Source organism: Daphnia magna, linkage group LG2, assembly GCF_020631705.1.
Source record: "Daphnia magna isolate NIES linkage group LG2, ASM2063170v1.1, whole genome shotgun sequence".
Taxonomy (NCBI): domain Eukaryota; kingdom Metazoa; phylum Arthropoda; class Branchiopoda; order Diplostraca; family Daphniidae; genus Daphnia; species Daphnia magna.
The window spans coordinates 11,141,922-11,168,533 of record NC_059183.1 but is presented as its reverse complement, the minus strand read 5'-3'; the positions used below and the strand labels follow the sequence as shown (position 1 = coordinate 11,168,533).

The window sequence follows — 26,612 nt, the reverse complement described above, 5'->3', positions numbered from 1 at the left end:
TGGGAAGGGTATAGCCTTTCCACTTTTGTCAAAATCGGCCAAAAATGACATCTCTTGAAATTCTCCAGAAATCAGACGGTATAATCGAAATTGAACGCTGATTTCGATTTAGTCATTGGTTTTCTCTTTAGACTAGCCGTTTAAAAAATTAACGAAAACAGTTCTGTTAGCGCACCAACTTCATTTATGGTTTTTAACATGTAATTGAAAAACTATAAGACCAAGAGAAAAATTAACCTGATTTCCGTGATTTTCATTCAATTCTGAATCTAAATCATGTATTTTAAGCCAAATTTGAAATTTGGTCAAAAATGAAAAAGTGGGAAGGGTATAGCCTTTCCACTTTTGTCAAAATCGGCCAAAAATGACATCTCTTGAAATTCTCCAGAAATCAGACGGTATAATCGAAATTGAACGCTGATTTCGATTTAGTCATTGGTTTTCTCTTTAGACTAGCCGTTTAAAAAATTAACGAAACTGTTAGCGCACCAACTTCATTTATGGTTTTTAACATCTAAATGAAAAACTATAAGACCAATAGAAAAGTAAACCTGATTTCCGTGATTTTCATTCAATTCTGAATCTAAATCATGTATTTTAAGCCAAATTTGAAATTTGGTCAAAAATGAAAAAGTGGGAAGGGTATAGCCTTTCCACTTTTGTCAAAATCGGCCAAAAATGACATCTCTTGAAATTCTCCAGAAATCAGACGGTATAATCGAAATTGAACGCTGATTTCGATTTAGTCATTGGTTTTCTCTTTAGACTAGCCGTTTAAAAAATTAACGAAACTGTTAGCGCACCAACTTCATTTATGGTTTTTAACATCTAAATGAAAAACTATAAGACCAATAGAAAAGTAAACCTGATTTCCGTGATTTTCATTCAATTCTGAATCTAAATCATGTATTTTAAGCCAAATTTGAAATTTGGTCAAAAATGAAAAAGTGGGAAGGGTATAGCCTTTCCACTTTTGTCAAAATCGGCCAAAAATGACATCTCTTGAAATTCTCCAGAAATCAGACGGTATAATCGAAATTGAACGCTGATTTCGATTTAGTCATTGGTTTTCTCTTTAGACTAGCCGTTTAAAAAATTAACGAAACTGTTAGCGCACCAACTTCATTTATGGTTTTTAACATCTAAATGAAAAACTATAAGACCAATAGAAAAGTAAACCTGATTTCCGTGATTTTCATTCAATTCTGAATCTAAATCATGTATTTTAAGCCAAATTTGAAATTTGGTCAAAAATGAAAAAGTGGGAAGGGTATAGCCTTTCCACTTTTGTCAAAATCGGCCAAAAATGACATCTCTTGAAATTCTCCAGAAATCAGACGGTATAATCGAAATTGAACGCTGATTTCGATTTAGTCATTGGTTTTCTCTTTAGACTAGCCGTTTAAAAAATTAACGAAACTGTTAGCGCACCAACTTCATTTATGGTTTTTAACATCTAAATGAAAAACTATAAGACCAATAGAAAAGTAAACCTGATTTCCGTGATTTTCATTCAATTCTGAATCTAAATCATGTATTTTAAGCCAAATTTGAAATTTGGTCAAAAATGAAAAAGTGGGAAGGGTATAGCCTTTCCACTTTTGTCAAAATCGGCCAAAAATGACATCTCTTGAAATTCTCCAGAAATCAGACGGTATAATCGAAATTGAACGCTGATTTCGATTTAGTCATTGGTTTTCTCTTTAGACTAGCCGTTTAAAAAATTAACGAAACTGTTAGCGCACCAACTTCATTTATGGTTTTTAACATCTAAATGAAAAACTATAAGACTAATAGAAAAATAAACCTGATTTCCGTGATTTTCATTCAATTCTAAATCTAAATCATGTATTTTAAGCCAAATTTGAAATTTGGTCAAAAATGAAAAAGTGGGAGAGGTATAGCCTTTCCACTTTTGTCAAAATCGGCCAAAAATGACATCTCTTGAAATTCTCCAGAAATCAGACGGTATAATCGAAATTGAACGCTGATTTCGATTTAGTCATTGGTTTTCTCTTTAGACTAGCCGTTTAAAAAATTAACGAAAACAGTTCTGTTAGCGCACCAACTTCATTTATGGTTTTTAACATGTAAATGAAAAACTATAAGACCAAGAGAAAAATTAACCTGATTTCCGTGATTTTCATTCAATTCTGAATCTAAATCATGTATTTAAAGCCAAATTTGAAATTTGGTCAAAAATGAAAAAGTGGGAAGGGTATAGCCTTTCCACTTTTGTCAAAATCGGCCAAAAATGACATCTCTTGAAATTCTCCAGAAATCAGACGGTATAATCGAAATTGAACGCTGATTTCGATTTAGTCATTGGTTTTCTCTTTAGACTAGCCGTTTAAAAAATTAACGAAAACAGTTCTGTTAGCGCACCAACTTCATTTATGGTTTTTAACATGTAAATGAAAAACTATAAGACCAAGAGAAAAATTAACCTGATTTCCGTGATTTTCATTCAATTCTGAATCTAAATCATGTATTTTAAGCCAAATTTGAAATTTGGTCAAAAATGAAAAAGTGGGAAGGGTATAGCCTTTCCACTTTTGTCAAAATCGGCCAAAAATGACATCTCTTGAAATTCTTCAGAAATCAGACGGCATAATCGAAATTGAACGCTGATTTCGATTTAGTCATTGGTTTTCTCTTTAGACTAGCCGTTTAAAAAATTAACGAAACTGTTAGCGCACCAACTTCATTTATGGTTTTTAACATGTAAATGAAAAACTATAAGACCAATAGAAAAGTAAACCTGATTTCCGTGATTTTCATTCAATTCTGAATCTAAATCATGTTTTTTAAGCCAAATTTGAAATTTGGTCAAAAATGAAAAAGTGGGAAGGGTATAGCCTTTCCACTTTTGTCAAAATCGGCCAAAAATGACATCTCTTGAAATTCTCCAGAAATCAGACGGTATAATCGAAATTGAACGCTGATTTCGATTTAGTCATTGGTTTTCTCTTTAGACTAGCCGTTTAAAAAATTAACGAAAACAGTTCTGTTAGCGCACCAACTTCATTAATGGTTTTTAACATGTAAATGAAAAACTATAAGACCAATATTTAGAAAATTTCAGGAAATATGGGCTGTATATCAAATCTAATAACTTTAAAACTAATTCCCCCTTCCAAAAATCTTTTACTGGGTTTGTAGAAGAGAATTAGCTCTTTAATATAAGACAAAAACGGAAGAGGAGGGGATTAAAGATAACTAACGGCAGTGATTTTCGCTAAAGCCGTTTACCCGTAAGCTCTGTGTAAAACACGGAAGCGGTTTTTGGGTAGTAAAAAGGGAGACGGAACTCATTTTTCGTGTGGTGTTTCATCATTTTACAAGTTAGGGAAATAAAATTTGGCATGCATGACTCCATTTCCATCCATTCAAAGTCGTGCCACGAGATCTCACGAGACTGTCGAAACAGAAAATCTGTTTTGTACCTGTCGCAGAAAAGGGTGAGAGAAAAAATGCTTGGAGTTCATCGGATGTGATAAAAATGTTACAACAAATGGTACCACAAAATGTGCGTTAATGATTGTCCTGTAAATGTGGCTGACGAATGGTTTTGCATGACCTGTAAAAAATAAAAAAATTTAATCCTGAATATTAAATATTAAAAGGAATATTTTTTTTAGTTGCCTAATGTTAATGTTAACGAAAAGAAAACATATTGCTCGTTCTAGAGCAATAAGGAAAGTCGCGACTCGAAGCAGACTAAAAAAAAATAGGGAAAAAAAAATAATAAATCAAAAATTGATATAGTTTGGCAACACTGTGTGAGGTGCAATAAGTGTGACCTTAATACATATGTAGTGAGACCATGTTGACAACCTCACACGGCCTGTGGAAAAACCAGTCCGTTGCCAGGCGACGCACAAAGCCCCGCCTTGAAAACAACTTCGCGGCCTGATTTTTCCCTATCTTCATGACCGACGCGCCATCTCTCTGAAAAAAATCTCCCAAAACTTCGAGTCGCTCTTAGATGGCTCCGCGTTCCTTTATCGTTGAGCCGATAATTGACATGACCCCTTTGTTAATCTCCGCGTTATCTCCTCTACAACATGACGTCAAGTTTTGCGACACAGCATATAAAATAAGAAAACGTATAAAAGATAAGTACGAGACCCTGAAATCCACTCGAATGGGCCGACTAAACTGCTCCGCACTCCTTTTTCTATTCAGCCGATAAAAACGGGGACTCGACCGGGAGCTGCTGCGTTATTTCATCTACAAAAGGAGACCAATCTCAGCGGCACAGCATCTAAAATAAGAAAACGAACGAAAGATTAGTGTCAACACCCTGAAATCGCCGCGCCATCAGCGCCATCTCTAGGGTTAAGTCTCAGAAAAAGTGTCGGTCGATCCACCGGTCGTTGTAGAAGGGTAGGGGTGCCTGTATCAGGGGGTTGGGAAATGCGAGTTTTGATAGAATCCCTATCGGGAAATTTGAATCGTGTGTAGAATTAATTTTTATGCAAACTTCATGTTTTGGATTTAAATTTTAAAATGCTTGTATAATAAAAAAAAATGGTCCAAGAATTTCTGAAATTCATGAACTTTCCACTTCTGCTAAACTGTTTCACATTATATATTAAAAGCGGAATTTGTTCTTTGGAAGTGATTGCCATGGTGATTGCAATCAATTTTGCCGCTTTCTTTGGTCATCTACGGCTTGTCAAAGTTTGTCGTGCTGTACGTTATACCATGCTGTACGTTTTTGTTTAGCTAACAAAAATATAATTTGCTACCGTTTTAACAAGACGCAAACGTAACTGCTCCAAAGAAGTCCCATAAGAGCCTACGTTAAAGTAGGCCCTCTAGTGACACACCCCGCCAGAGTTGCCAAAACAGACGATTCCAATTTTCGTCCCATTTTCGCCCTCTCAAGTACGCGTACCATGGTCGGTAGAAAATATGGAAAACGGAAAACTTGAGAAAAAGTCGGGGTGGGGGAAAGGTAACAATTCAGCGGTTAGCCTTCCCCCGACTTTTTTCTCAAATTCTCCGTTTTCCATATTTTGCTCGCAGCAAAAAATACTGAAATCATGGCAACCGTCTCGCTTTTGCAGTCAAAACAAACGAAAAAAAATTGGGCATGCACTCTTTTGGGCGAGTTACCAAAAGGACTCCAGGGTTTACGACTTTTGGTTGCAGGTTTCCGACACTTGGACATCTGGCACACGACGATAGGACATCTGCCCGACGACGTTTGAACAAGTGGTTCCCGACATTTGGAAACAACAACAAAATGTTGCGGAACCCAACTAGCAGAATACTTTGCGACAAGTGGACTCAAATTTCAGCGACGTAAAGACTTCCAGTTAACGACGAGTGGACTCCCAGGCAATCGACGTTTGGACTCCCGGGTAATTGACGTTTGGACTCCTTTTGTTTTTGTTTTTGTTTTTGTTTTCTTTCTTTTGGAGTGTTCTCTACGACATAGGGACTCCTGATCCAGCGACAAAGGGACTCCCAATCCAGTGACGCATGGATTTTCTGAGTTATTTACGCTGAAGGATTCTTAACCACATAGGTATTCGTAATATTGGATTTATCGGCTAAATAACTTATACATTTTTATTATAGAAGACAATTTGAATAACAATTATGTGAAAATTGTATTGTGTGTATTGTAATTATGTGTTTGAAACTTCTCTCATACCTACTCCAAGATTGGTCAACTGAACGTAATCCTTGCTAGTTGGAGTTATCTCTGTGTTCTGGCATGGAAGGGAACAGAATTTGCGTTTGATGGCTCTTCTATTTTTGCTTATTTTTTCCCTGGCTATCATATTCTGTTTCAAATAATAGGAACAATATAAGCAACCAGGCTAGTTCAAACTTGTTGAAGCTCGATTATTAATGATTTGAATATTTTATTCACCACAGGTTTTTCTGATATGTTCACCTTTGCGGGTAAAACTATGAGGACTGCATCTGCGCCATTAACAGTTACGCCTAAATCACTATTAACATTAATGTTTATTTCAAACTTGCCACTGTTTGCATTCTGATTTCTTGAGCTAACTTGGGCTGTTGCCTCTGGATCAGTACTAGGGGTTACACTTTGTGCTGTAAATAACAATGTAATACATTCATTAATTTCACAATCTTATTTGCAGAATTTCTTTCTTAGTATTACCTTTTTCTGCATATTTACATTGGGAATTTATGCTACATGTTTCCACTCCTGTCATATACTGTTTGGAAAGAGGGCAAGAACATGCAACCCCAGGTTTTTTCTAACTTATCAAACCTCGATTACTCATTAGGACATCAAATTTTTCACTTACCACTGTCTTCTTTGATAAATTCCCCTCTGTAGTTAAAACTACAGGGGCTACTATTAATGATGCAATAACAATAAAGTTAGAATCAGCATTACAATTTAAAGCAGACTTGCCACTGCAAACAGCATTCATATTCTCTTTGTTCGAGACTATTGTGGCTGTTGATTTTAAGTCACTAGTAGAAGTATGAGTTTGAGCTATAAATGACACCATGAAACATTCATCAATTTCTTCATAAAATTCAAGAGAATTCTTCCCTGGCATTACTCTTATCTCCATTTCCACATTTTGCAATAACAGATACTAAGTGGTCATACCCGTACCATACTGTAAGGAATGCATCAGCTCACTCTTTCTTGGAAAAATCTCCTCCCTCTCATTCCTGGAAACAAGTCATTTTCCTTTCCATCCTTTCATTACGCTCACCTTGCGTTGGTGATCGCGTTGACTTTGTTTGTCGTATAAAACCCCATCAATTGTAATTCTTCGTTAGTCAACGCTGGGCTGTTCACCCAGTCTAGTGTTGATTCACCCCTTCGCGAGTCAAGTGTCAGGTCGTTTATTCGACCTGCTACTGGCTTGCTCGTTCCCCGTTTAAACTTGTCTTATTTGTGTCTTTGTTGTGCTTGACGCTGGCTATACGGCTACGGCCTGTATGTATGCCTCCAATCGTTTGAGACATTTATCGACTTGTTTGAATCCTGTTAACATTTTACGGGAATATACCATCGAACGAAGTCCGCAGCTTCCCTTAATCGAGTAAAAGCTATTTACTTAAAGATGAAGTAAGTAGGGGTTTTACAATACAATGTCTCTGATGACATTAGGAGCAAGATTGTAATGGGATGTTTCAACTGCCACACCATATCTTAGTACCTAGAGTACTACAGCGACATTATAGTAGCTTTCGTAAATAAAAACTTGGTAAGTTTAGCCTCTTGCATCAGCACATAATGCACTAGTTTACGAATTCCAGCTCGTGAAAGATCACTTGATAATGGGAAAATAGTTTCTATGTTATTCGTAAGATACGTCTCAATTTCGCCAAACAGCTATATAACAGACAATTCGACAATTGAGTGAAAGAAAACATTGTGTAAACAAAATCAACAATTTACGGCATTTATCCCCTTTGGGTTACCAGGAGATGCAATAGAGCAAGGGCGAAGCGCGTACCCCCTACTGTTTTACGAACGCACCTTACTATTTTAAGAGAGAAATTGTGGCTGGCGGCCATGTTGGCATGGCTTCTAGCCGAAAAGCTATCTTAAAACCATATGGTGCGCTCGTAAAACAAGGGGGGTACGCGCTTCACCCTTGCTCTATAATACCATATGTGGCATTGACTTTTAACCTACCCCAATCGTGTCCAATTGCATCTCGCATTACCAAACTGTCCTGTTTTACGTAGGTTCTCAAGTGAGCAAGACATTCTTTTGATTTTACAAAATTCTGGACTAATTCATAAATGACAGTTTGGTTTTCGTTAAAGGCCATGTCCAAAAAGTAAATAACACAATTATTGCCAGTGGCTCTAAACTCGCGTAATTGTGTTCAATTTTTTTACAGTAAGAATCTCTAAAATCTAGTTGTTTTGTTTAGGTCGCTGGTCGCTGCCACAGAAGTCCATTTGTCGCTGGCCCGGGAGTTCACTTGTCGCAAAGTATAAGACTTGCTGGGTTCAGCAACATTTCATTGCCGCGCCCAAACGTCGGGAACAAATAGTCCAAACGTCGCTAGACAGATGTCCTCATGTCGTGAACCGCTCGTCCAAGTGTCGAGGGACAAAAGACCAAGTGTCCGAAAACCTGGAGTCCTTTTGGCAACTAGCCCAAATGTCGCTATCCCAAAAATTTGCATGTTTTTTTGTCTGTATTTTGCAATTAAAAACAATGCCCTCTAGCGCTTATAAGGAATTTTTATTTTTTGGGCTACCGGTGTTAGATTTTGACTGAATCTAATGTCGGAGACTGCCGACTCAGGTAGGATTTCTGAACGTATATTTTATATTTTCTAGGGCCTAACACCGAGGTGTCAGCGTATGTGTTTCTAAGGCCTAACACTGCAGTGTTAGCGTATATTTCTGAGGCCTAACACCCTTCTGAGGTGTCAGGGTATGAAGAGATATAGCCGTAAAGTACGGAAGACAATCGCGGGTTATGGCCGCGACACAAACGGCAATAACTTACAGAGCAAGAAAAGGTGAGAATATATATTGTCACACGAGTTGTATTGGAACAAGAACAAACGAATACAACAAGTAATGACTTAAATTCTAAACAATGGTTTAACTCAAACAAAAGGGATAACCATTACCAAAAGTTGGAGAAGCGTCTGAAGACCTCTTGGGAAACCAGGGAACTCCTCCTACGGATCCCAGCTCCGGGAGCTCACCCGATGGAGACTCATCTAACGCAGATTGGGGGCAGTGTTTTATACCGTCGCGTGAATTACTCCCCTTCCGGACTGCATATCTGCGTATCTTTCTTAGAGCGGACTTCTCCCGATAATTTCTTCACCACGATCGCAGCGTTGTCCAAGGAGCGGATGACTCATCTCTGTGAAGAGATAACCAATCTCCCTTTTCACCCGCGACAGGTCCCCCTTCTTCAAGACAGGCGACCCGACTGTACTAATCTTCTGCGATCCACGAAGGTTGATGAGACTTAAAAAAATCAGCTTTCGTCCTCTTGGCAAATAAGGGACTTTTACTCCTTCGTTTTTCTTCTTTCCGGTTGCGCTTACTTGTTTAAATGTTTCTTGTATTTCCCGGACAATCTTAAGGATTTTCCTTTTTTTTATTTATTTTTTTTTTACCGCCTGCCTTCGGCCACGGAAGAGGCGCTGCAATCGCATATCTTCCAACCGTTTGAGATTTACCATCCACTCGTTCGGGAGCCTTGCACACTTGAACCAGTTTCTTGCAGTATCGTCCAAGTACATATTGAAATTATTACGTTTTTCGGCGTCACCCCATCCATTATGGGAGTAAATTGTCTCGTAACACTCCATCAATTGGCGCGCATCTTCATCCGGACTACCTCGAAAGATAAGCGGGCTAATAAATTATCTGACAGCTGCCATAGCTTGTCTTTGTGGCTGCACAATATGCCCTGATGGCACTATAAATTGTTGTCCACTGACTGGAACAACTGGACTTGCAGCTCTCAAAACGACCTCGGTTTCTGAATCCGAGTCTGAATCTCTTGTAGTCTCGACTGATTCACCCTGACTGTCAGCTTCTTCGGTCAAATGTTCCTTTGGAATAGGACCTTCAAAATTTAGGGCTTCACCAACAAAGGAAGTTCCACTCTCCAACGATGAGGCTGGGGTAGGTGAAGTTTCTACCGGAACGCTTGACAGTTCTCGAAGCGGATGTAATCGTCGGCTGGGGTCTCTTGGGCAACTAGGTAGCCGTAGGTTTGTCCTCTTCGGCATCGGCTAACAATGACTGCAGCACGACTTCGTTTACTCTCAGGCAACGAGCTGCGTCTTCAATAATTGCCACACCGCAGCAAAAAATTCGTTACTTACTGGTAACGAGCTGCGTCTCAAAAATTAAAACTCTGCAGCACTAATTCGTCACTTATGGGTAACGAGCTGCGTCTCCACCAATTGTCACACGAGTTGTATTGGAACAAGAACAAACGAATACAACAAGTAATGACTTAAATTCTAAACAATGGTTTAACTCAAACAAAAGGGATAACCATTACCAAAAGTTGGAGAAGCGTCTGAAGACCTCTTGGGAAACCAGGGAACTCCTCCTACGGATCCCAGCTCCGGGAGCTCACCCGATGGAGACTCATCTAACGCAGATTGGGGGCAGTGTTTTATACCGTCGCGTGAATTACTCCCCTTCCGGACTGCATATCTGCGTATCTTTCTTAGAGCGGACTTCTCCCGATAATTTCTTCACCACGATCGCAGCGTTGTCCAAGGAGCGGATGACTCATCTCTGTGAAGAGATAACCAATCTCCCTTTTCACCCGCGACAATGTATATAATTTACTGTTGATGGCTTCGGAAATCCTCGATGGGGTCTGGCTGGAGTTGACTGGGCTGCTGGACGGCTGGACCACTGGACTGCTGGGCTGCTGGACTGCTGGACTCCTGGACGGCGGTCGAAGATCGAAGGTGAAGAAGGCAGCAAGGCGGCGGGACAGCAACAACAAGGCAGGCACGGGCAAGCAACAACGGCGACAAGACAACAACAAAAAGACTAAAAAATAACTTACAGTTACCGAAATAAGGACAGCTAAGCCAGGAAGTGGTGAAAATGAATGTGTGTATTACTAGGCCTGATACAGGCCGTTTTATACCAATTACAAAAAAACAGAGAAAATAATTCCGCGTAACATTAATTTTGACGCTGGCGTAGATGTCGTTACGAACTTATATTCTTCTTTCCGTGCGTGACCCTTGTGAGGTGAACGAACTTGGTTGCTATGGTAACGTCTCTTAACTGGTTAACCGGGTTGCTATGGAGATGGGTTTAACTGGTTAACCGCGTTGCCATGGTGATGGTTTAACCGGTTAATTGTGTTGCCATGGTGATAAGTTTAACAGGTTAATTGTGTTATGAACTAAGTTTCTGAACTCGGTTGTTTGTTTACCGGTTACTGATGGTGCCATCTCGTAACGGATTCTTCTATGAATCCAGTTTCGCGTCTTTGCACTAGATCTCGTTCTGTATATGTAAAAGCAGCCTAGCTATTCCGATCTCACATTAATCTTCTTTGGTTTTCCGTTTATTTGTTACACTGATCTTGTCATTATTTCTCCGTTTAGAATTTCCTCAAATGTCGTTCTCTGAATCATCAGGTTCGGGTGTTGGAATTTCTAACAACCGGGGGGGTGCCTCTTTTTTGTGGAGGACACTGTACATAAGAACGGACGTCTTCATCTGGGAAACCGATTTTGCGGATGATTTCATTTCTCTCTTTTCTATTTATAGACCAAGATCGGATGCTGAGTTGCCACGGCTGAATTCCGACCTGCGGTATTTTTCCTCTCGGGCCCTATAGGAGGGAAATGAAAAATAATATATTTAATTAAGTTGTAGTTAGTTTTATTACAAAATCTTTTGGAATCGTGTACTATACCTCTGTGCTGATATAATACAAACAATTTTATCTCCAAAAAAGCTGTTATTTTTCCAGGAAACTTTTTGAAAGGTACTTGTTTACAATGTACCGTAGCAGACGTAAAGTGATTGACTGTGACTAGTGACTGTAGTGTCAAACTGTTTTCGTTTTTTATGTCATGACTCATGAGTAGTGTAGTTTGTGATGTCGGTAATGAGTTATTTGACACAATTAGTCTTTTTCAGTTATCTGATTATGCTAAAGGACTTATTCATAAGGAAACAGAAATTTACTTAGAAAAACGTCTGCTTCTTGTTCTACAGTTGTAATACGGGGAGGGGGTGTTGTGGAAAGGTAAACAAGTACCTTTCAAAAAGTTTCCTGGAAAAATAACAGCTTTTTTGGAGATAAAATTTTTTGTATTATATCAGCACAGAGGTATAGTACACGATTCCAAAAGATTTTGTAATAAAACTAACTACAACTTAATTAAATATATTATTTTTCATTTCCCTCCTATAGGGCCCGAGAGGACAAATACCGCAGGTCGGAATTCAGCCTTGGCAACTCAGCATCCGATCTTGGTCTATCGCTCAAGAAACAAACATTTCATAGAATCGTACCAACACGCATTATAGAAATAACGATCAAAGTATATGGCATAAGAAAAAAAAGAGATTTTATTAAAGTTTAGCTCTGTGTTACAACATAATCTATAATGGCCACAGAAGGATTAAGAAAGCCTTATGCAGGACCACGATCCCGGTAATTACGCAAGTGCCGCATATTACGGCATATGCTAAGTAATAAACATGTAAAATTCGTCCTTTAATTTACTTGGATGAAAAAAAAAATATGCTTCTCAATTGCCCTAGGGCATGAACCAGATAAAATGTGAATATTATTGATTTGGTAATGAGAATGAATTGTTTGCAAATGGATCACCATAGGTCTTCTACAGAAGAGATCTTTTTTCCGAAAAGCTCTGTTTCAAATTTGCTTAGAACTTCGAGATGGGAAGGACTTGGTTGAACTGCCGGCCGCAAGCACTTCACGTAGTAAAAGGAATCCTCCAGAGTACAGCTCTTATCTTGCATCAGCACGGCCATCTGGAAAGAACCAGTTCATTTTATTGCTTGTACACTATTTAACATAACTTTAGAAACCACTAGACTAAACTTTAATAGTGACAGAATATTCATTCTTTAAAAAGGAAATTTCCCACAATTATGGCGTTTGATGAAATGGTGATATAGTGCAAAAACATTTTGAACTTTTCCAGCCACGATTCGAGTTACATAAATCACTGTTACAAAAATGAAAAAAATTACAGTTAAGGTTGCGCTGCGATTCACGCCTTGGTCCCCCAAGATCAATACACGTCCTTTTTCCTGAATCGCTTTTATTGCAAACGATGCTGCTCCTTTAAGTGCGTTATACAGTTCTTGGCCTAAAATTAAATTAAAAAATAAGAATGTATTGATAGTAAAGAAGTATTTGCGTAAGATTTTCGACGAGTAGCAAAAATCTGAAACAAATGAAATTCCGAATTCTTTACTGCATGTGTTTAGGCCGAAGTTCTATAAGCCTTTATATGTTCATTCAAACTGTAAACTGCTTCTATCTCAACAGGGAAACGCGCGCATGCTGTTGTTTGAAGTGTTGCATCTAAAGAGCTATTTTTGGATGGAATTTTTTCTTTTGTTTACGTTAACTGAAAACACAGTGTACATCGCCTTACTATTGTACTTTTTTTTTCTACCGTGCTAGTCTCAACCTCACGCAATTGGCTTCGAACGGAGTCTGTTTACCTTTCAGCGTTTCACTCCAATTGACTGTTAAACAAGTCATGCCGGGAAAGGCCAATGCAGGTCCTGTCTGTCCAATGTGGATCAAATGGGTAATGTTTAGATTTAAAAGAATAGTGGTGTTTGATCCTTGTTCCATTCTTCCAAGCCACATCGTATCTTCGATGATGATGGACGGATACCAACCAAGTGCTAGTTGACGCTCTGGAACTCCGGGGCAATTTGATGCAATCATATAAGGCAACGATCGCTCTATTTGTACTATTCCGCCACAAATGCAGAAGGGGTCTAACTGGGCGTTTCGCAATAAAGATTGGACTCTGTTCATATTTGAATCTTGGTTTTCGTCGCTTCCGTGTTGGTCATAGAGGATAATAAGCGTATACTTGCTCAAGTCCTGAAGGTTTTCTAACGGAAGGGTTCCATACCAACGTGCAGAGAGAATATGTCTTTCGAGGAATGAGTTTTCGTCGCGGACGTCTACCAACATCAAATAATCAGGATTGCTCATGTATGGTGCATAAAATCCATCGTAGAATAAGTTGTGGAACTGGCATGGCGATATGCTGTGGTGCTTGTCTCGCTCCTCTTCTGGATCCAATGGAATGGGCATTTTCTTCAAACCTTTTGATTCTTCAAGTGAAGCTGTCAAATTAAATTATACATTAAGCGCAGGTGTTTGTAAAACTTGAAACAAAGTATTTGATAAGAGGCAACAAGCGCCGTGATCTAATTCCGAAATAGTTTCGTTATTCAAGGACCACTGAAGTACCGTAGTCTAGCAGTACGCTTGAAACATTTCAAAGTATAGCCCACTTCAACTCCAGCTCTCCAGTTCAAGATTGTGTACGTCATTTCACCGAAATAGAACGCCTTTATCGGATTTAATCGCAAAAAAACCCTTTCCTGGCATCTTGTGAGATTTTAAAAATATGAGTAACACACTTAGAATGCTAATACCTTAAAAAGAACAAGGAGAGTAATAGCCATCATATTTAATTATTACCCGCAAGAATTACGGAAGTACGGTAATCTAGTAGGCTACACTTGCGGTATTCCTAAAAGGACAAGCTATAGAATAAATAATTAAAGGAAACGGCTCAGAGGAAAAATTTCATTGGATTGGTTATGCAAATAGGGACAAAACCATCCGTAAAAAGAGAAACACGAACACCTTTCTTAGCCGTTACTGATTAACTTGGTCTAGGCCGTCTTTGTACAGCAAATGAAATATAAAAGGGACCGAAGAAGTCTTAAGTTTAAAATGTAACAGTAGTTTTGATGTCTGTCTATCCTAATATGATCGACAAATGTAATCGAATCTTTCTTTATTCTTCTCTTAAGAATTAGTTTCACCTGCTAATGATTACATTTAGTTAACTTGAAAAACGACTTACCGAGTTGATATTGTGATAACCTATCGTAAGCGGCTTTCTGTTGGTCTTTACTCCCTACGCAGCCCATGTTGCTCACTAGTTTCGCAGCAACCAAGAAACCAAATAAAATGGTTTAATTTTGGTTTTGGTAAAATAATCTGGCTATGAAAATATTCTGCTCGATTGAACTCCTAATGTTTTCAATACTTTGTTGTGTACATGGAACACTTCTTGCCACCAAGACCCTCAAGAACTCTATAGACCAGTTCTGAAGAGTTCCGTATACTTGGCGTCGATCGAAATGAAACACGTCGACGAACGCAAATTTAAGAATGCGTTCCGTAAAGCAACAGTGCAGCTGGCATCCGGTCGAAACGGATAGCTCATAATATATCTCTGGTCCCGTGTTTAGATCGGAATACACATCTTACTTTACGAATCGGTACTTATGGTTCTTATTGCTGACAAGAAAAATGTGTATTTTAATTAATCACAGTGTAGATCACATCATGCTTATTCCCCAATAATAGCATTCGGAAATAATTGTAAAAATATATCTCATGTAGAAAACTCAGTGAGCAGGGAATGAATAACTGGCAACACCGAGGGATCCTCGACGAGAATTTCAGCGTTCCAGCTATTTTTAACCAACAAAATCCGAACTAGAACCAGAAACGAATCGGGAGTAACCATAGCTAATTCCATCGGCTTCTTTTTTGTCATTTGGAACCTTTCCAATTCTCCGTTCTCGACTGCTTTAAGAATATTTTCATGTTGAGGTAGAAACAAAACACTAGAGTAGCATTTATCACTTTGGCTAACAAGTCGATCCCATAACTCAACAAACGATTTGCTTGAAGACAGTGGATTTAAAAAGTCTTCCAATTTGAGATGAACAGGCTTCAGGCTTGAAAGAAATATACGGCCATCCGTAGTGCTCATCACAACCCTGTTAAACAAATAGCAAAATAAAAATAAAAATATATTTTTTTTAGATTGTTTTGATTATTTAGATTTAGGTCAAGTTACCTTGCTTCGATGGTTACAGCCGAACATACAAACGGATGTACCTGAAGGCAGGCTTTTCTCACCTGGTCGACTTCCAATACTGGAATGTAAATAGGTTCGGCACGACCCCACTTCGGGTCCACCACGAAATCGATTTTTAATCCTTGCAAAAAATTTTAAAGGTATTACTAACTTTGGTGACTTGTTGGGTTATGACTACAAAAAGTTATTACCAACAAATTCCCGATAGTAGTTCTTCGAATTTTTTATCAGAGATATCTCCAAAGGAAAATAGAAGGATCGAAATGATCGCTTTCGCTCTAGTGACCAGTATACTGGAAGAGATTCTATTTTAAATATATTACATAACGGATTTTAAAACAGCCATTAGTTTTGATTTTTTTTATCACCTGATCTTGTGTCACCAGTCTTGTTATAATCGAAAAGGATTTTCACAAAAATCAATGGATAATCGGTTTTTTCTACTTTCCCAGTTGACGATAAATCCATGTCGGCATCAAACGCGTCCTTCAACTATGTGAAAATTAGGAAAATATCCATAAAAATGAAGTGCAAAAATACATCAATAGTTCTATTACGCTATCGGTGTTAACATGTGTTATAAGCGACCGAAGCATCCATGCCCGTTGTTTTACATCTGACTCTGAATGACATGTTTCGACCAAGGATAAAACCGTTTTTAATTCTGAAATAAACATAGGCTAATTAACTTTTAGCATTTCCGGGTAGCTCAACATGTTATATTACCTGGTTGAAAAATCTCATAATCTTGATTCCTTATCAAAGCTTGACATAGTTCCAACACTGCGATTCCACAATTTGAATTTTTTTTTTCTTCCAAGCAATTTCGTATAATGCGAAGAATCATCTAAAAGATATAAAAATATTATGGATGAACCAAAGAATAGCAAAATAGAGAGCGGGATAATTTAGCACTCGTGGTTGGCAAAACTCGTATCGGTAAAGACTCGCTTCCATGAAAAACTGGATCAGATGTTCCATGTGGGGCATCACGGTAGACGTCTCCACTTCATCGAAAGCATCGACAAGGCCCAATATGATGGCATCCGGTAATTGCTCAGGTTGGTTTGAACCAAAATGCTTTAGGAAGTCTATTATATGAGGCAAACAAGCAGGGTGTCGGGCACCTAAAGCGACGGTGCTGTGCAAAACGATTTGGGCTGCATTGGCGGGAAATTTACTTTCAAGCATATCACGCATCACTCGAAAAACTGCAGCGAATGCACGACTATTGCCATTTTTCACTGCAAAGGCAATCAAATTTTCAAAGTGTTGGTAAAAGGGAGCGGGATCTAATAAGAAAACACATTTTTAACAGGAACCATAAAGTTTTTGAAAATAGAAACAGATCAACCTAGTGATTGGTTATAAAGAGCCTTATTCAAAAGCAATAGTTTTTTTAGACGAGCATCAGCTCCATCGAAATCGCTGGGTTCAAATTGCCGGATTTCAAAACCGTCTTTTTTAAGATGAAGCGATGAAGCTAGCCAATCCAGAGATACCAAGTTGCGTCCAACAGGCATCGCAGGATGAGTGCAATAGAGGAAAACAGCGGTTTCATCTGTAATTCCACCAAGACATTCCTGTAAGTAGCCATACACAATGAAATTATTATTTTTTAACTCAAAAGCATAAGACATTTTATTACCTGAATAGATATGATCGTCTGCAGAACGCACAAGTCAAAGGTGGTCTTATATCTCTCGATTAACTTATCGAGCGAATTCTTTAGCTCCGTTTGAAAGCCCACGCGGCAAAGACCTAGAATGTTTTTTGTCACTGTTACCATTGTAAATGGCCCTAATGAAGGCAGAAGTTCAAGGAGGTCGCAAAGAACCTATTTTAGTAATAAAATGCCCCCAACCATTTACAAACAACAAAAAAAAAGGACGTGAATTTCTTTACAAATGGATATGGTAACCATGTAGAAGTTGTAAACGCGTTACCCGTGACTGGTTCGGAATAGGGTTAGTGGCATTCCTGATAATTAATGAAGTTATCTCTGATGCCTTGTCTCTTAAATGCTCATGATTTAAGAAGTCAAAAAAGTTTTCTATTTGTGCTTTTAGGATTCCCTGTTAAAGTTGAAATTAACAGGAAATCTATTTCATACCTTTATTATATAGATTTTTATTACATGTGTGCTCATTTCTACTTCAATCAGGCAGTCCATTGAGGTCAAACAAGTAGAGAAAGACTCTGTTTTGTTTTCCAGAACATTCAACAAAAATTGAACAACATCAACAACCACCTCTTGGCTTGGTTGGTATGTGAGTAAGACTGTGGCAATAACTTCAAGTAATTTGCATTTCATATCAGTTTTGAGAAGGTTCATGTTATAAATATTCTGCAGGAAGAACCAGCACTTCTTTTAAGTTCTTTAGTAATCATAAAAACTAATATTTCTTTGTCTCATACCTGAAGGCTTAGGATTGCAAATTCTAGTTCGGATAATTGAATAGCTGAATCTGAACAGATTATTGGAACTAAGTCAAGTATTATGTTGACTAAGTGAGATTCATTCAAGACATCTCCTAAAAGCTGAAAAATCCTTTAAGACATAAATATATTGATGGGCAAAACATTTTTAACCAACAGATAATCTTACCTTAAGCAGATTGTCAAGGGTTTCATTGGAACACAAACAGTCATTAATTATCTTTTTCAGTCTATCTGGACAGTCAGGTGGTAAGTAAGAGAATACATTGAACACTTTAATTTCTTTTGACATTTTCTCAATAGTTGTCTAATAATGAGTGTTTTGTTGCATTAGTGTTTGACTATTGAATGGTACTTTTTTGGCCATAAATCACAATTGAGAACCAGACAGCACAACATGTGGATATCTTAATTCTTAATTCAGATTGATTTTAGATACCTTTTTTCTCTTTTTTTTTTTAGATTAGGTGCTTCCTGCAGACGAAGCCGGGGTTCGGGATTTGGATCGGGGATTTTGGATCGGGGCATGGTCGGGGGCGTATGAGTGATTTTCCGCCTGGTGGGACTGCCATCTGTCGACGAATGAGTTTCTGCGTGGAGTGAAACAACACACCCACAACAGGCGCTCCCACCGGGCAGAAAATCACTCTTTCGCCCCGACCGCCCCGACCCAAAACCCCCGTTTTTTTTATAGTAAATTAGTAATCCCCGCAAGAGGGTACCCCTTTTCTGAGAGGGAAAAAATATTCATAGTGGAGGAACCAGAGGTCTATGACTCTGGCAATAATGATTTTAAAATATTTAACGCTGGTGGTGCTGCCCCCCCCCCAATAACTATCAGCTTATACACGGAGGAAACGCGGAGATCTGTGAAATGTGAGTGTGTAGCTCCGCCCTTTCCCCCCAGAAAACACGAAATGGCACGTTGTTCCCGCAAATAACAAATAAAAATGTTCAACTTATAATTAGTAGGGCCACAAGAAGCTAATTACTAGCTATCCAGCATCCAGATCTATAATGTCGTTTAAAAGATATGGGTAGAAAATGCTATCAACTCAGAAAAAGGGAGTGGAATAAAGGTCTTGTAGACCCCCTTGGTAAACCAGGAGGGAATCAAAGTCCAAAAGACCAAAACACGCAAATGTCACTAGTCGCTAGCTCGCTACCCGGTACGGGTGCTAAGGTCCTGTAGACCCCATTGGTAAACCTAAGTGGAATAATTTTATGTTCATATACAATTTAATTCTCCCTGATAATATACGAACCCTAATAAAATGAATCGTGAAGCAAAAAAGGGGGGAAAATAAAAAATGTTATTAGGGATGATGAGGTTAGAAAGAAAAAATTTAATAATTCACATGAACTAGAAAGGGGACACAAATTATTAATTTACACAAATATACAGTACCTACCAGAACTCTTTGGAAGCCTGAGAGAACCTTATGCAAAAACGCCGTTTTTGCGGTTCTCTCAGTACTACAATTTTCACCCAAATGGTACTATTTTTTGTGTGTACGTTCTTATAAATAGTGAGAACGTCCCTAATTTTTTCCAGAATTTTATTTTAATGGGAAGGGTGGGTAAAAATTCGATGAAAAAGTCTTTAGAAAGCCGAGATAAGACTTATATATTTTTAACATACTACTTTTTTCTTTTTAACAACTCAATTGCCATATTGCTGTCAAACTAGCACACTTTTCAATTCAAAAATTTGATTTCCTTTTGTTTTATCTTTATTCATGTGTTTATGCATGAAGGAGGAATGGAGGAGGCGCAACTCGGGCTAAAAAGTGTCGAGATGCTGTAATTGCCGTTTGCAACAGATTAGTTCTTTTTTTTTTGTCACTTGCGTAAGAGTACGTTTACACAGGATTTTCTGGCCATAGAAATAAAACGCACCGAGTTCAAAAACAAACTAAAAAGATGTATGTTCCAATCAGGTAACAGAAGGAAGACTATAATTTTGAGAGTTTTGAGTGAGTGTGTTTTTTTTTGTATGAATCGCTCCACACATATCATCACTTATTTGTTTGGTGACATATTTATAACGAATAACTAAAAAATCATAAATAATATTGCTCATCAATTTGAGAGAATGCATTGGGCAGCCAACTTGGGGGAGCTTGTCGACGCACAGGGTATAAAGAATATCCCGAAATGAATCATACTGAATAATATCTCCCACAGAGCCAAAGTCTAACACGTAAAACTCCAACCGTTTCAACAATAAAAAAATTCATCCAATCAATTTCAACAAAATAAAAAATAGTAAAATTAAAGTAAAAAACAATTGATTTATGGAAATGAAAGTGCATCATTTATTGTCCACAACACACATTAAACTATATAAATTGTTTCAGTTACTTTAAAGACAATTTACTAAATAAAATAAAATAATGTGATAAAGTAATTGGTATAATATGATAAATACTTTGATTGTTACCCTTGAGAATTGTTGATAGCTCCTATGATATTAACAGTGTTCTGCCGAATAAGGAAAAAATTTATTTGAATATGAATACGAATAAAATGAAAATTGAATCGAATAAAGAATAAGAATAAAGAATAAAAATAAAAAATGAAGAATAAAGAATAAAGAATAAAAATAAAATTTATTTTTATTCGTATTTCGAATAAATTTTCCAATAAATTTTCAAATAAAATAAATTCTAATGATTTTCTTAATTTAAGGATGATGTTTCCATTTTTGAATCATAAAATTAAAAACAATTAATAGTAAATAATTAAGCAAGTGATTTGAAGCAATCAGCCAATTACACTTCCAGTCAAATGACTCCACGTTTCTGAACAGCTCACACCTGTCTTACACTCACACGAGTCACACCTATTCAAAATTCAAGTAGCCCTATTGTATTAGCATTCAATTATAAAAATAAATGGCATTATTTGATAATTTTATTACCGAAATGCCTAATTCCAGTTGCAAGATTTGATACACTTTAATACGTAAACGTAACAGCTTAGTTTTATACTTTAAGTTCTTCCAGAAGTAGTATCACTAATTCAAGAGTGTGCTAGTAGCAGACAATTATTGGCCTCATGACATTTTCAATGGCTAAACGGAAAAAATAACTCCAAACAAAAGAGCAACGGCTAGCGGAAACAAAGATTTTTAAACTTAGAGGAACTTTATTTTTTATTCGATTTTTCCATTTAAATTTTGGATAATCGAATAAAGAATAAAAATAAAATACAGGTAAAAAATATTCGAGAATAAAGAATAAGAATAAATCGAATAAAAATTTATTCGAAATAAAGAATAAGATTTTATTCGTATTCTTATTCAGAATACTTTTTTTATTCGAAAGAGCTTTATTTGGCAGAACACTGGATATTAAGAAACAAGGGCCATCCAAAAGAGATTATGTCACCAGAGCTGTGCAGCAAATGGAGCACACAATCAACTTGCTTTTGCTGCACGTCTAAAAAACTGGTACTAGACAGCTCATTTAATGGTGATATTAACAACATCTGCAATCTCTGTCAAATTAATAAGGATAGAGTTTGCTATTCTTCAACTGCCTAAACACAAATAGCCCAACTGTTGCGGATAGTTACCTGGTTTTCTTTTAAAGGGGTAGAATAATCATATTGAATTACTGATCTAACTAAAGTAGTAATGACATCTATTCCCCATTCTCTCAAGCGGTTAAGTGGGTGGATGATGACTTCCAGGAGGTGATTTGTTACAGGACGCCAAAGAACTTCTACCCTGTTCAGATTTACAAGACCAGTTGCCAACAGTTTTGCTACGGTAAAAAGTGAGGGCTCCTGCAGTAAATATAGAAGGAGTTCAATCAATTAGAATTCAATCTACTTTTATCCAGATTGAAGTTGTACAAACCCTGTTAGTAAAAAAAATCTGGTAAAAAAATCTCAGATACAATTAATTAGATTGAAATTATGCCTGTTTGAGAAGGTACCAAACTCTCGTGTCAGTTTATCTAAAAAAGCTAAAAAGTAAAAAAGATTATTTAAAACACGTTTTGTACGAGGGAAACATAATATATGAATATGAGATCATGATGAACATGATGATATAAGAATATAATTATACCTTTCTCGACAAGTTTCCCAGCCGAATCTATAAATTCCATCGTTCTCTTCACGAGAGGTCGGCCCTTTTCAAAAAGTAATATAGACCTTTTTAAGATTGCTCGGTGTAAGCACAGCGAAAAGTCGTGCGGCTAGTCGACTATTGCGCACCATGGCGGGGGATAGCCGTAACTAGCTGCAGACTTGGCTTGATTCTTCGAATCACCTTGTTGTTCGGCTCTATGTTACTGTAGTCTGGCACTCTGTGTTGTATGTCAAACCTATTGCGTTGATTTCTCGAAAAGTTAGGAAATGGTTAATGCCAAGTGTCTTATATGTTTTTGTACTCAACAATCTAAATTAGGAAAAGGACGGAAGTTCTACAAAATACCAGAGTACACTAAATGTGATAGGTTTTCTGATGGTGACAAAGTTCTCATTGAAAAAAGAAGAAGACTTTGGATGCAACTTGTAGAAAAAAACTTACATGGAAGAAGTTGCAACTATTTTGTGTGTTCACATCACTTTGTCTCAGGTAGTTATTATTGTAATTCTCATAGTTTTCATCCCTTACATCTGAATTGTTTGTAATAGGTAAACCTGCATATTTGTATTCAACGAATGACATTGATTGGGTTCCAACGATCAATTTAGGCTCCCTTGGACAAGATACCCAGTTGTTGTCCCTACCTACAGGTATTATTCGTTTACTGCTATGTATTTTTTTTTACAGTAACAATATTTTATTTATAATAGATGATTCTTTGGTAAATGCTAATGCATCAGTGCAACATGAATGTGAAACACAACAGGAAAAAACTAGCTCAAGTCCAACTATTGAGTTGGGTAGTGCATCACATTGTTTGGATGCGAATTTATCAGTAGGTGATGAAACTGCATCAGCAACTACTGATGAACATGAGGAAACTACAAATGACACTTACACCTTAAATGGCCACATAGTTGAAGACACATCTTTAAATGTAGACATAGTTGAAGACACATCTTATATTTCATCAATTAATGATACCGGTCCTAATGCTACTACAGTCTACACAGGTAATGGACATAATAGTTGTTGTTATTTAACTGTTACATATTTCTTTTTCTCAGATGGAATTACTACTACTGAAGAATGTTTGCGTCAATTGCATGCTGTAGCTGATTTCTGTTCAACGCAAGTAGTTGCATTTTCGCTGAGCAAAACAATACAAGAATTGTTGTCACTACTGACTAGTGTTTTATAATACAAATCACGGTCCTCTTCAACTAAAGAAAGCACTAATTGAGACAACTGAAACTTGAAAACGGACATTTTTATCTTTTAATACACTAGCAGACTACAGTAACATAGAGCCGAACAACAAGGTGATTCGAAGAATCAAGCCAAGTCTGCAGCTAGTTACGGCTATCCCCCGCCATGGTGCGCACTAGTCGACTAGCCGCACGACTTTTCGCTGTGCTTACACCGAGCAATCTTAAAAAGGTCTATACTATAGTAATTTTAACATATTTCTGTTGTTTTTCCTTTTTTTTTTACTGCAGAACAATTTGGGAAAAAGAATGTGTCTGATAATTCACCACAAATAATCAAGACATAATTGGCTCAAGTTGTTCAAGTCTGAATGACTTGCTCTAGATACCATTTGCCAAATAGGATTAAATACCCTGCAACCAATAAAAACCACTATTTTGGAAACTATGAAGAGGTTTGCTAATACCTTGTTTTACACAAAACGAATGATGAACTTCAACATGATGTTGACAACCATTTTCTTTTTGATTGGTTTTCTACCGGCAGCTACGGCTTCTTCAAATTTCTCATTCGAACGAGAGACAATCATGACCGTCTGCGACGTCAATCGAATAACAATCAACAGTAAAGGCGAGCCAATTGCACATTGCGACGAATTACCGCCACCTGGTGACTTCTTTGACGTTTCCTCACGCACTGTCTGGGAAATGCCTTGCGACGACACCAGCAATGACGAGCCACTCGCCCGTCGACCCACCATCTGGGACCGATCAATCAGAGCCCTACACTGGCTGCTGGAAGGTGTCCAGGACAAGATCAGATCACTGGGAACGGTCCTGCTTCTGGCTGTCGAAGATGTCAGTCGTTTATCGCTCATCACACGACGCTGGAACGTCTACTGGTTTCTGGTAGGCAGCCTGGCAGCTTCCCTGTTATTTTTCATACAAGGCCTCTACACTAGCCGGGCCGGTAAGTTGAGCTACAACATCATCTTGAATGTCTTCATGGGCTTTGGTGGGTCGGCTGCCTTCTACATGGTTCACCTCTACTTTGAGAACCTCTACGTCATGGCCGTTTTTGTCGTGATTGGAATCTTCACGTTGACACCTTGGTACCCGGAACTCAAATTATCTGCTGTGGGTGTCCTCACTTCAATGGAACTCATCATTCCGCTGTTCGGATTCTGCGTGATGCACGTCTTTGAAACTCAGTTGTTTTTCGGTCCGATTCTCAGTCTTTACATCAACTGTGGTTCCATTGTGATCCATATAATCTGTCTGATGGGACTCTACATCGACGAAAAATTAATTCTGGTCAAAGTCTTTCTTTTGCCATTTTACCGCATGTTCCAGAAAGTATTCGGACTCAGCGATCGGAACCAAAACGAAATTAACTTCATGAAAGCCAGCGCGCAGGAGCTTAACAGGGAAATCTTTGGAACGTTCGGAGAACTGCCACCGGAACCGACGAGCACGCTGGAACAGTTGGATAAAGCATTTACAGGCCTGCTTCAGAAAGCTTGCAAAATCAGACAGGGTGAATGGAGGGACCAGTGTAACGACTTCATCCATTATACCTGTCTCGACCAAGCTTATAATCTCGGAAGTACAGCATTCTTCTTCGAAGCTGTATTTTCCATTTGCTGGAAAACGGCGTACCATTCTTGCAAATCGCTGAACTCGATAGATCTGGATCAATTCTGCATTGCTCCGGAAAGTACGGCATTCGGCAAAGCTTACGCCCATTATCAGGAAGCCTTGGAAACTCTTGCCCGTGAAATTGTTATTGACCCGCTTTCACCCAAAGTCAATAACGATCTGCTGGAAATGACGGCCAGTTTTGATTTGTTCGCTGCAAAGTGGACCTGGTGGTTAAGACATTGCATAAGTTGGGGTCTGGCAGGATTATGTATCTCAATCGTCCTACTGTCTCTTATATACGCCATCGTCTTCCTGGTTAAATATCGACGTAACCTTTACTTTTGCAACAATTACCTGAGCAGGGCCATCATGGAACGATGGGATATCAAACTGACGCGACGAGAGAGAAGTCGATATTATTCGACGTTCACCCGAGTTATGTCCGACTATGTCTTCGTCATGTACAACTATCCATCGCGTTTCGCTGAATCGCTTCGTTTGATCGGTAAAGTCATGTTTTGTTTCTGGTTCGAACAATCAGCTAAATACTTACATCATTTGCTGATGAACATTCAGTTCGTCGTACCCAACTACGGATCTGCTCGATTCGTCTTCAACGTCCAGGGCGATGGGATGTTCGCTTTTCTCATGCGGGCCGTTTTGGGTGGCTTCAGTCTAGAGAGCAAGTACTGCAAAATAGCCGACAGTTCCGTCTGTAACACAGCTTTCATTCCAGTCGAATGGCGTACGTGGCTCCAGTTGTTTTTGCTGGCCTTTTTCTACTTTATGATAGGCTTGTATCAAAGTAAGTCGGACTACATCATGTGCCGCATCTGCGATTTTCTCATACCGGAACAGGGAGAAAAGAGAACTGAGGTAACACTGGAAGAGATTGTGGAAGAACGTCGCAAGCGAGGAGTTGTCGCCATGGCACTAGCAGAAGAAGAAATTAATCACCCGTGTTTTGATCACGAACAAAATGAATCTGTGATTGCGTTTTACCAGCCAAGACGTTGGTACCATCGCTTCATGCCAACACTCGTCTTGTCCACGATCGCTTACTGGAAATTCGGTGTCGACAGTATTCTATGCCAGATTTGCGGCCAGGACATCATCACAGCGAGATACGGGTGCAAAACTCTTTTATTTTGCGAAGAATGTAATTGCAATCTAACGCACTGCCCGTGCGGAAGCGAGGACTGTCAAGATCTTCAAAAATTTCCTGTATGAAAAGCAAAAAACTGTTTTTACCATGTTCTCCACGATGATTCACTTTGTTGTATCACAGCAAGAATAATAAAATTTGATACTTAGAAATGCAGTTCATTGAATTACTTTAGGAGGAAAAAGAAAAACGGGTTATTCTTTAATTAATGAAATTACAAAAATACGTTGATTGTGTCGCGTCGATCGAGCCCGAGCTATGCGAGGCAAAATAGGGGTTTTGGGTGGGTAAAGTAATGGAATAGTAAAGTAATAAAGTAAAATAGTAAAGTAAAGTAAACTAATTAGGTTAAACACTCTAAATATTAAGTAAAATTAACGCATTTAAGTTAAGTTAAAAGTAACATTTCTGCTAATCAGTAAGGTAAAGTAAATCTATTA

The 26,612-nt window shown here is 38.1% G+C and overlaps 3 protein-coding genes and 1 long non-coding RNA gene across 10 annotated transcripts; 1 reads left to right on the top strand and 3 right to left on the bottom strand.

The window, feature by feature from the left end:
• Positions 1-3,110: 3,110 nt before the first annotated feature.
• On the bottom strand, positions 3,111-4,196 carry LOC123469708. Of its 2 annotated transcripts, none has more exons than XR_006643024.1 (3): positions 4,132-4,196; positions 3,522-3,580; positions 3,111-3,446 (listed from the first exon to the last, which is right to left on the bottom strand). It is a non-coding gene; the product is annotated as an uncharacterized LOC123469708 (long non-coding RNA). The 2 variants fall into 2 exon arrangements; XR_006643023.1 differs by lacking the exon at positions 4,132-4,196 and adding an exon at positions 3,804-3,954.
• A 7,849-nt stretch (positions 4,197-12,045) lies between these two features.
• On the bottom strand, positions 12,046-14,852 carry LOC116917423 (probable rhodanese domain-containing dual specificity protein phosphatase). The gene is made up of 4 exons (XM_032922893.2): positions 14,589-14,852; positions 13,195-13,836; positions 12,715-12,833; positions 12,046-12,492 (listed from the first exon to the last, which is right to left on the bottom strand). The coding sequence occupies exons 1-4, from the start codon at positions 14,653-14,655 to the stop codon at positions 12,325-12,327; spliced, it is 996 nt and encodes a 331-aa protein (XP_032778784.1). The 5' UTR covers positions 14,656-14,852; the 3' UTR covers positions 12,046-12,324.
• Positions 14,853-15,025: 173 nt separating this feature from the next.
• On the bottom strand, positions 15,026-18,581 carry LOC116917422. 6 transcript variants are annotated; one of them, XM_045170035.1, is made up of 14 exons: positions 18,226-18,581; positions 18,036-18,158; positions 17,755-17,982; positions 17,564-17,692; positions 17,266-17,454; positions 16,972-17,200; positions 16,533-16,909; positions 16,344-16,464; positions 16,175-16,281; positions 15,986-16,109; positions 15,809-15,922; positions 15,597-15,738; positions 15,380-15,516; positions 15,026-15,319 (listed from the first exon to the last, which is right to left on the bottom strand). In XM_045170035.1, the coding sequence occupies exons 1-14, from the start codon at positions 18,346-18,348 to the stop codon at positions 15,126-15,128; spliced, it is 2,337 nt and encodes a 778-aa protein (XP_045025970.1). In that variant the 5' UTR covers positions 18,349-18,581; the 3' UTR covers positions 15,026-15,125. The 6 variants fall into 6 exon arrangements, with proteins under 6 accessions (XP_045025970.1, XP_045025971.1, XP_045025969.1 ...); XM_045170036.1 differs by having other exon boundaries at positions 15,026-15,516; positions 18,036-18,168; XM_045170034.1 differs by having other exon boundaries at positions 15,026-15,516; positions 15,809-15,910.
• A 5,232-nt stretch (positions 18,582-23,813) lies between these two features.
• Positions 23,814-26,324, top strand: LOC116920922. Its single transcript, XM_032927089.2, has one exon. It carries the CDS (start codon positions 23,814-23,816, stop codon positions 26,235-26,237), a length of 2,424 nt encoding a protein of 807 aa, XP_032782980.2. The 3' UTR covers positions 26,238-26,324.
• The last annotated feature ends 288 nt before the right edge of the window (positions 26,325-26,612 follow it).

Excerpts from the sequence above, each read along its gene's own strand:
- LOC116917423 (XM_032922893.2), bottom strand. The coding sequence starts at position 14,655 with ATGGGCTGCGTAGGGAGTAAAGACCAACAGAAAGCCGCTTACGATAGG. Across the intron at positions 12,834-13,194 it reads TTGGAGTGAAACGCTGAAAG|GCCAAGAACTGTATAACGCA; the intron begins GTAAACAGACTC and ends ATTTAATTTTAG. Across the intron at positions 12,493-12,714 it reads ATCGCAGCGCAACCTTAACT|ATGGCCGTGCTGATGCAAGA; the intron begins GTAATTTTTTTC and ends GGTTCTTTCCAG.
- LOC116917422 (XM_045170033.1), bottom strand. The coding sequence starts at position 18,348 with ATGTCAAAAGAAATTAAAGTGTTCAATGTATTCTCTTACTTACCACCT. Across the intron at positions 18,159-18,225 it reads CCCTTGACAATCTGCTTAAG|CTTTTAGGAGATGTCTTGAA; the intron begins GTAAGATTATCT and ends AGGATTTTTCAG. Across the intron at positions 16,910-16,971 it reads TCTTTATAACCAATCACTAG|ATCCCGCTCCCTTTTACCAA; the intron begins GTTGATCTGTTT and ends TTTTCTTATTAG.
- LOC116920922 (XM_032927089.2), top strand. The coding sequence starts at position 23,814 with ATGAAGAGGTTTGCTAATACCTTGTTTTACACAAAACGAATGATGAAC.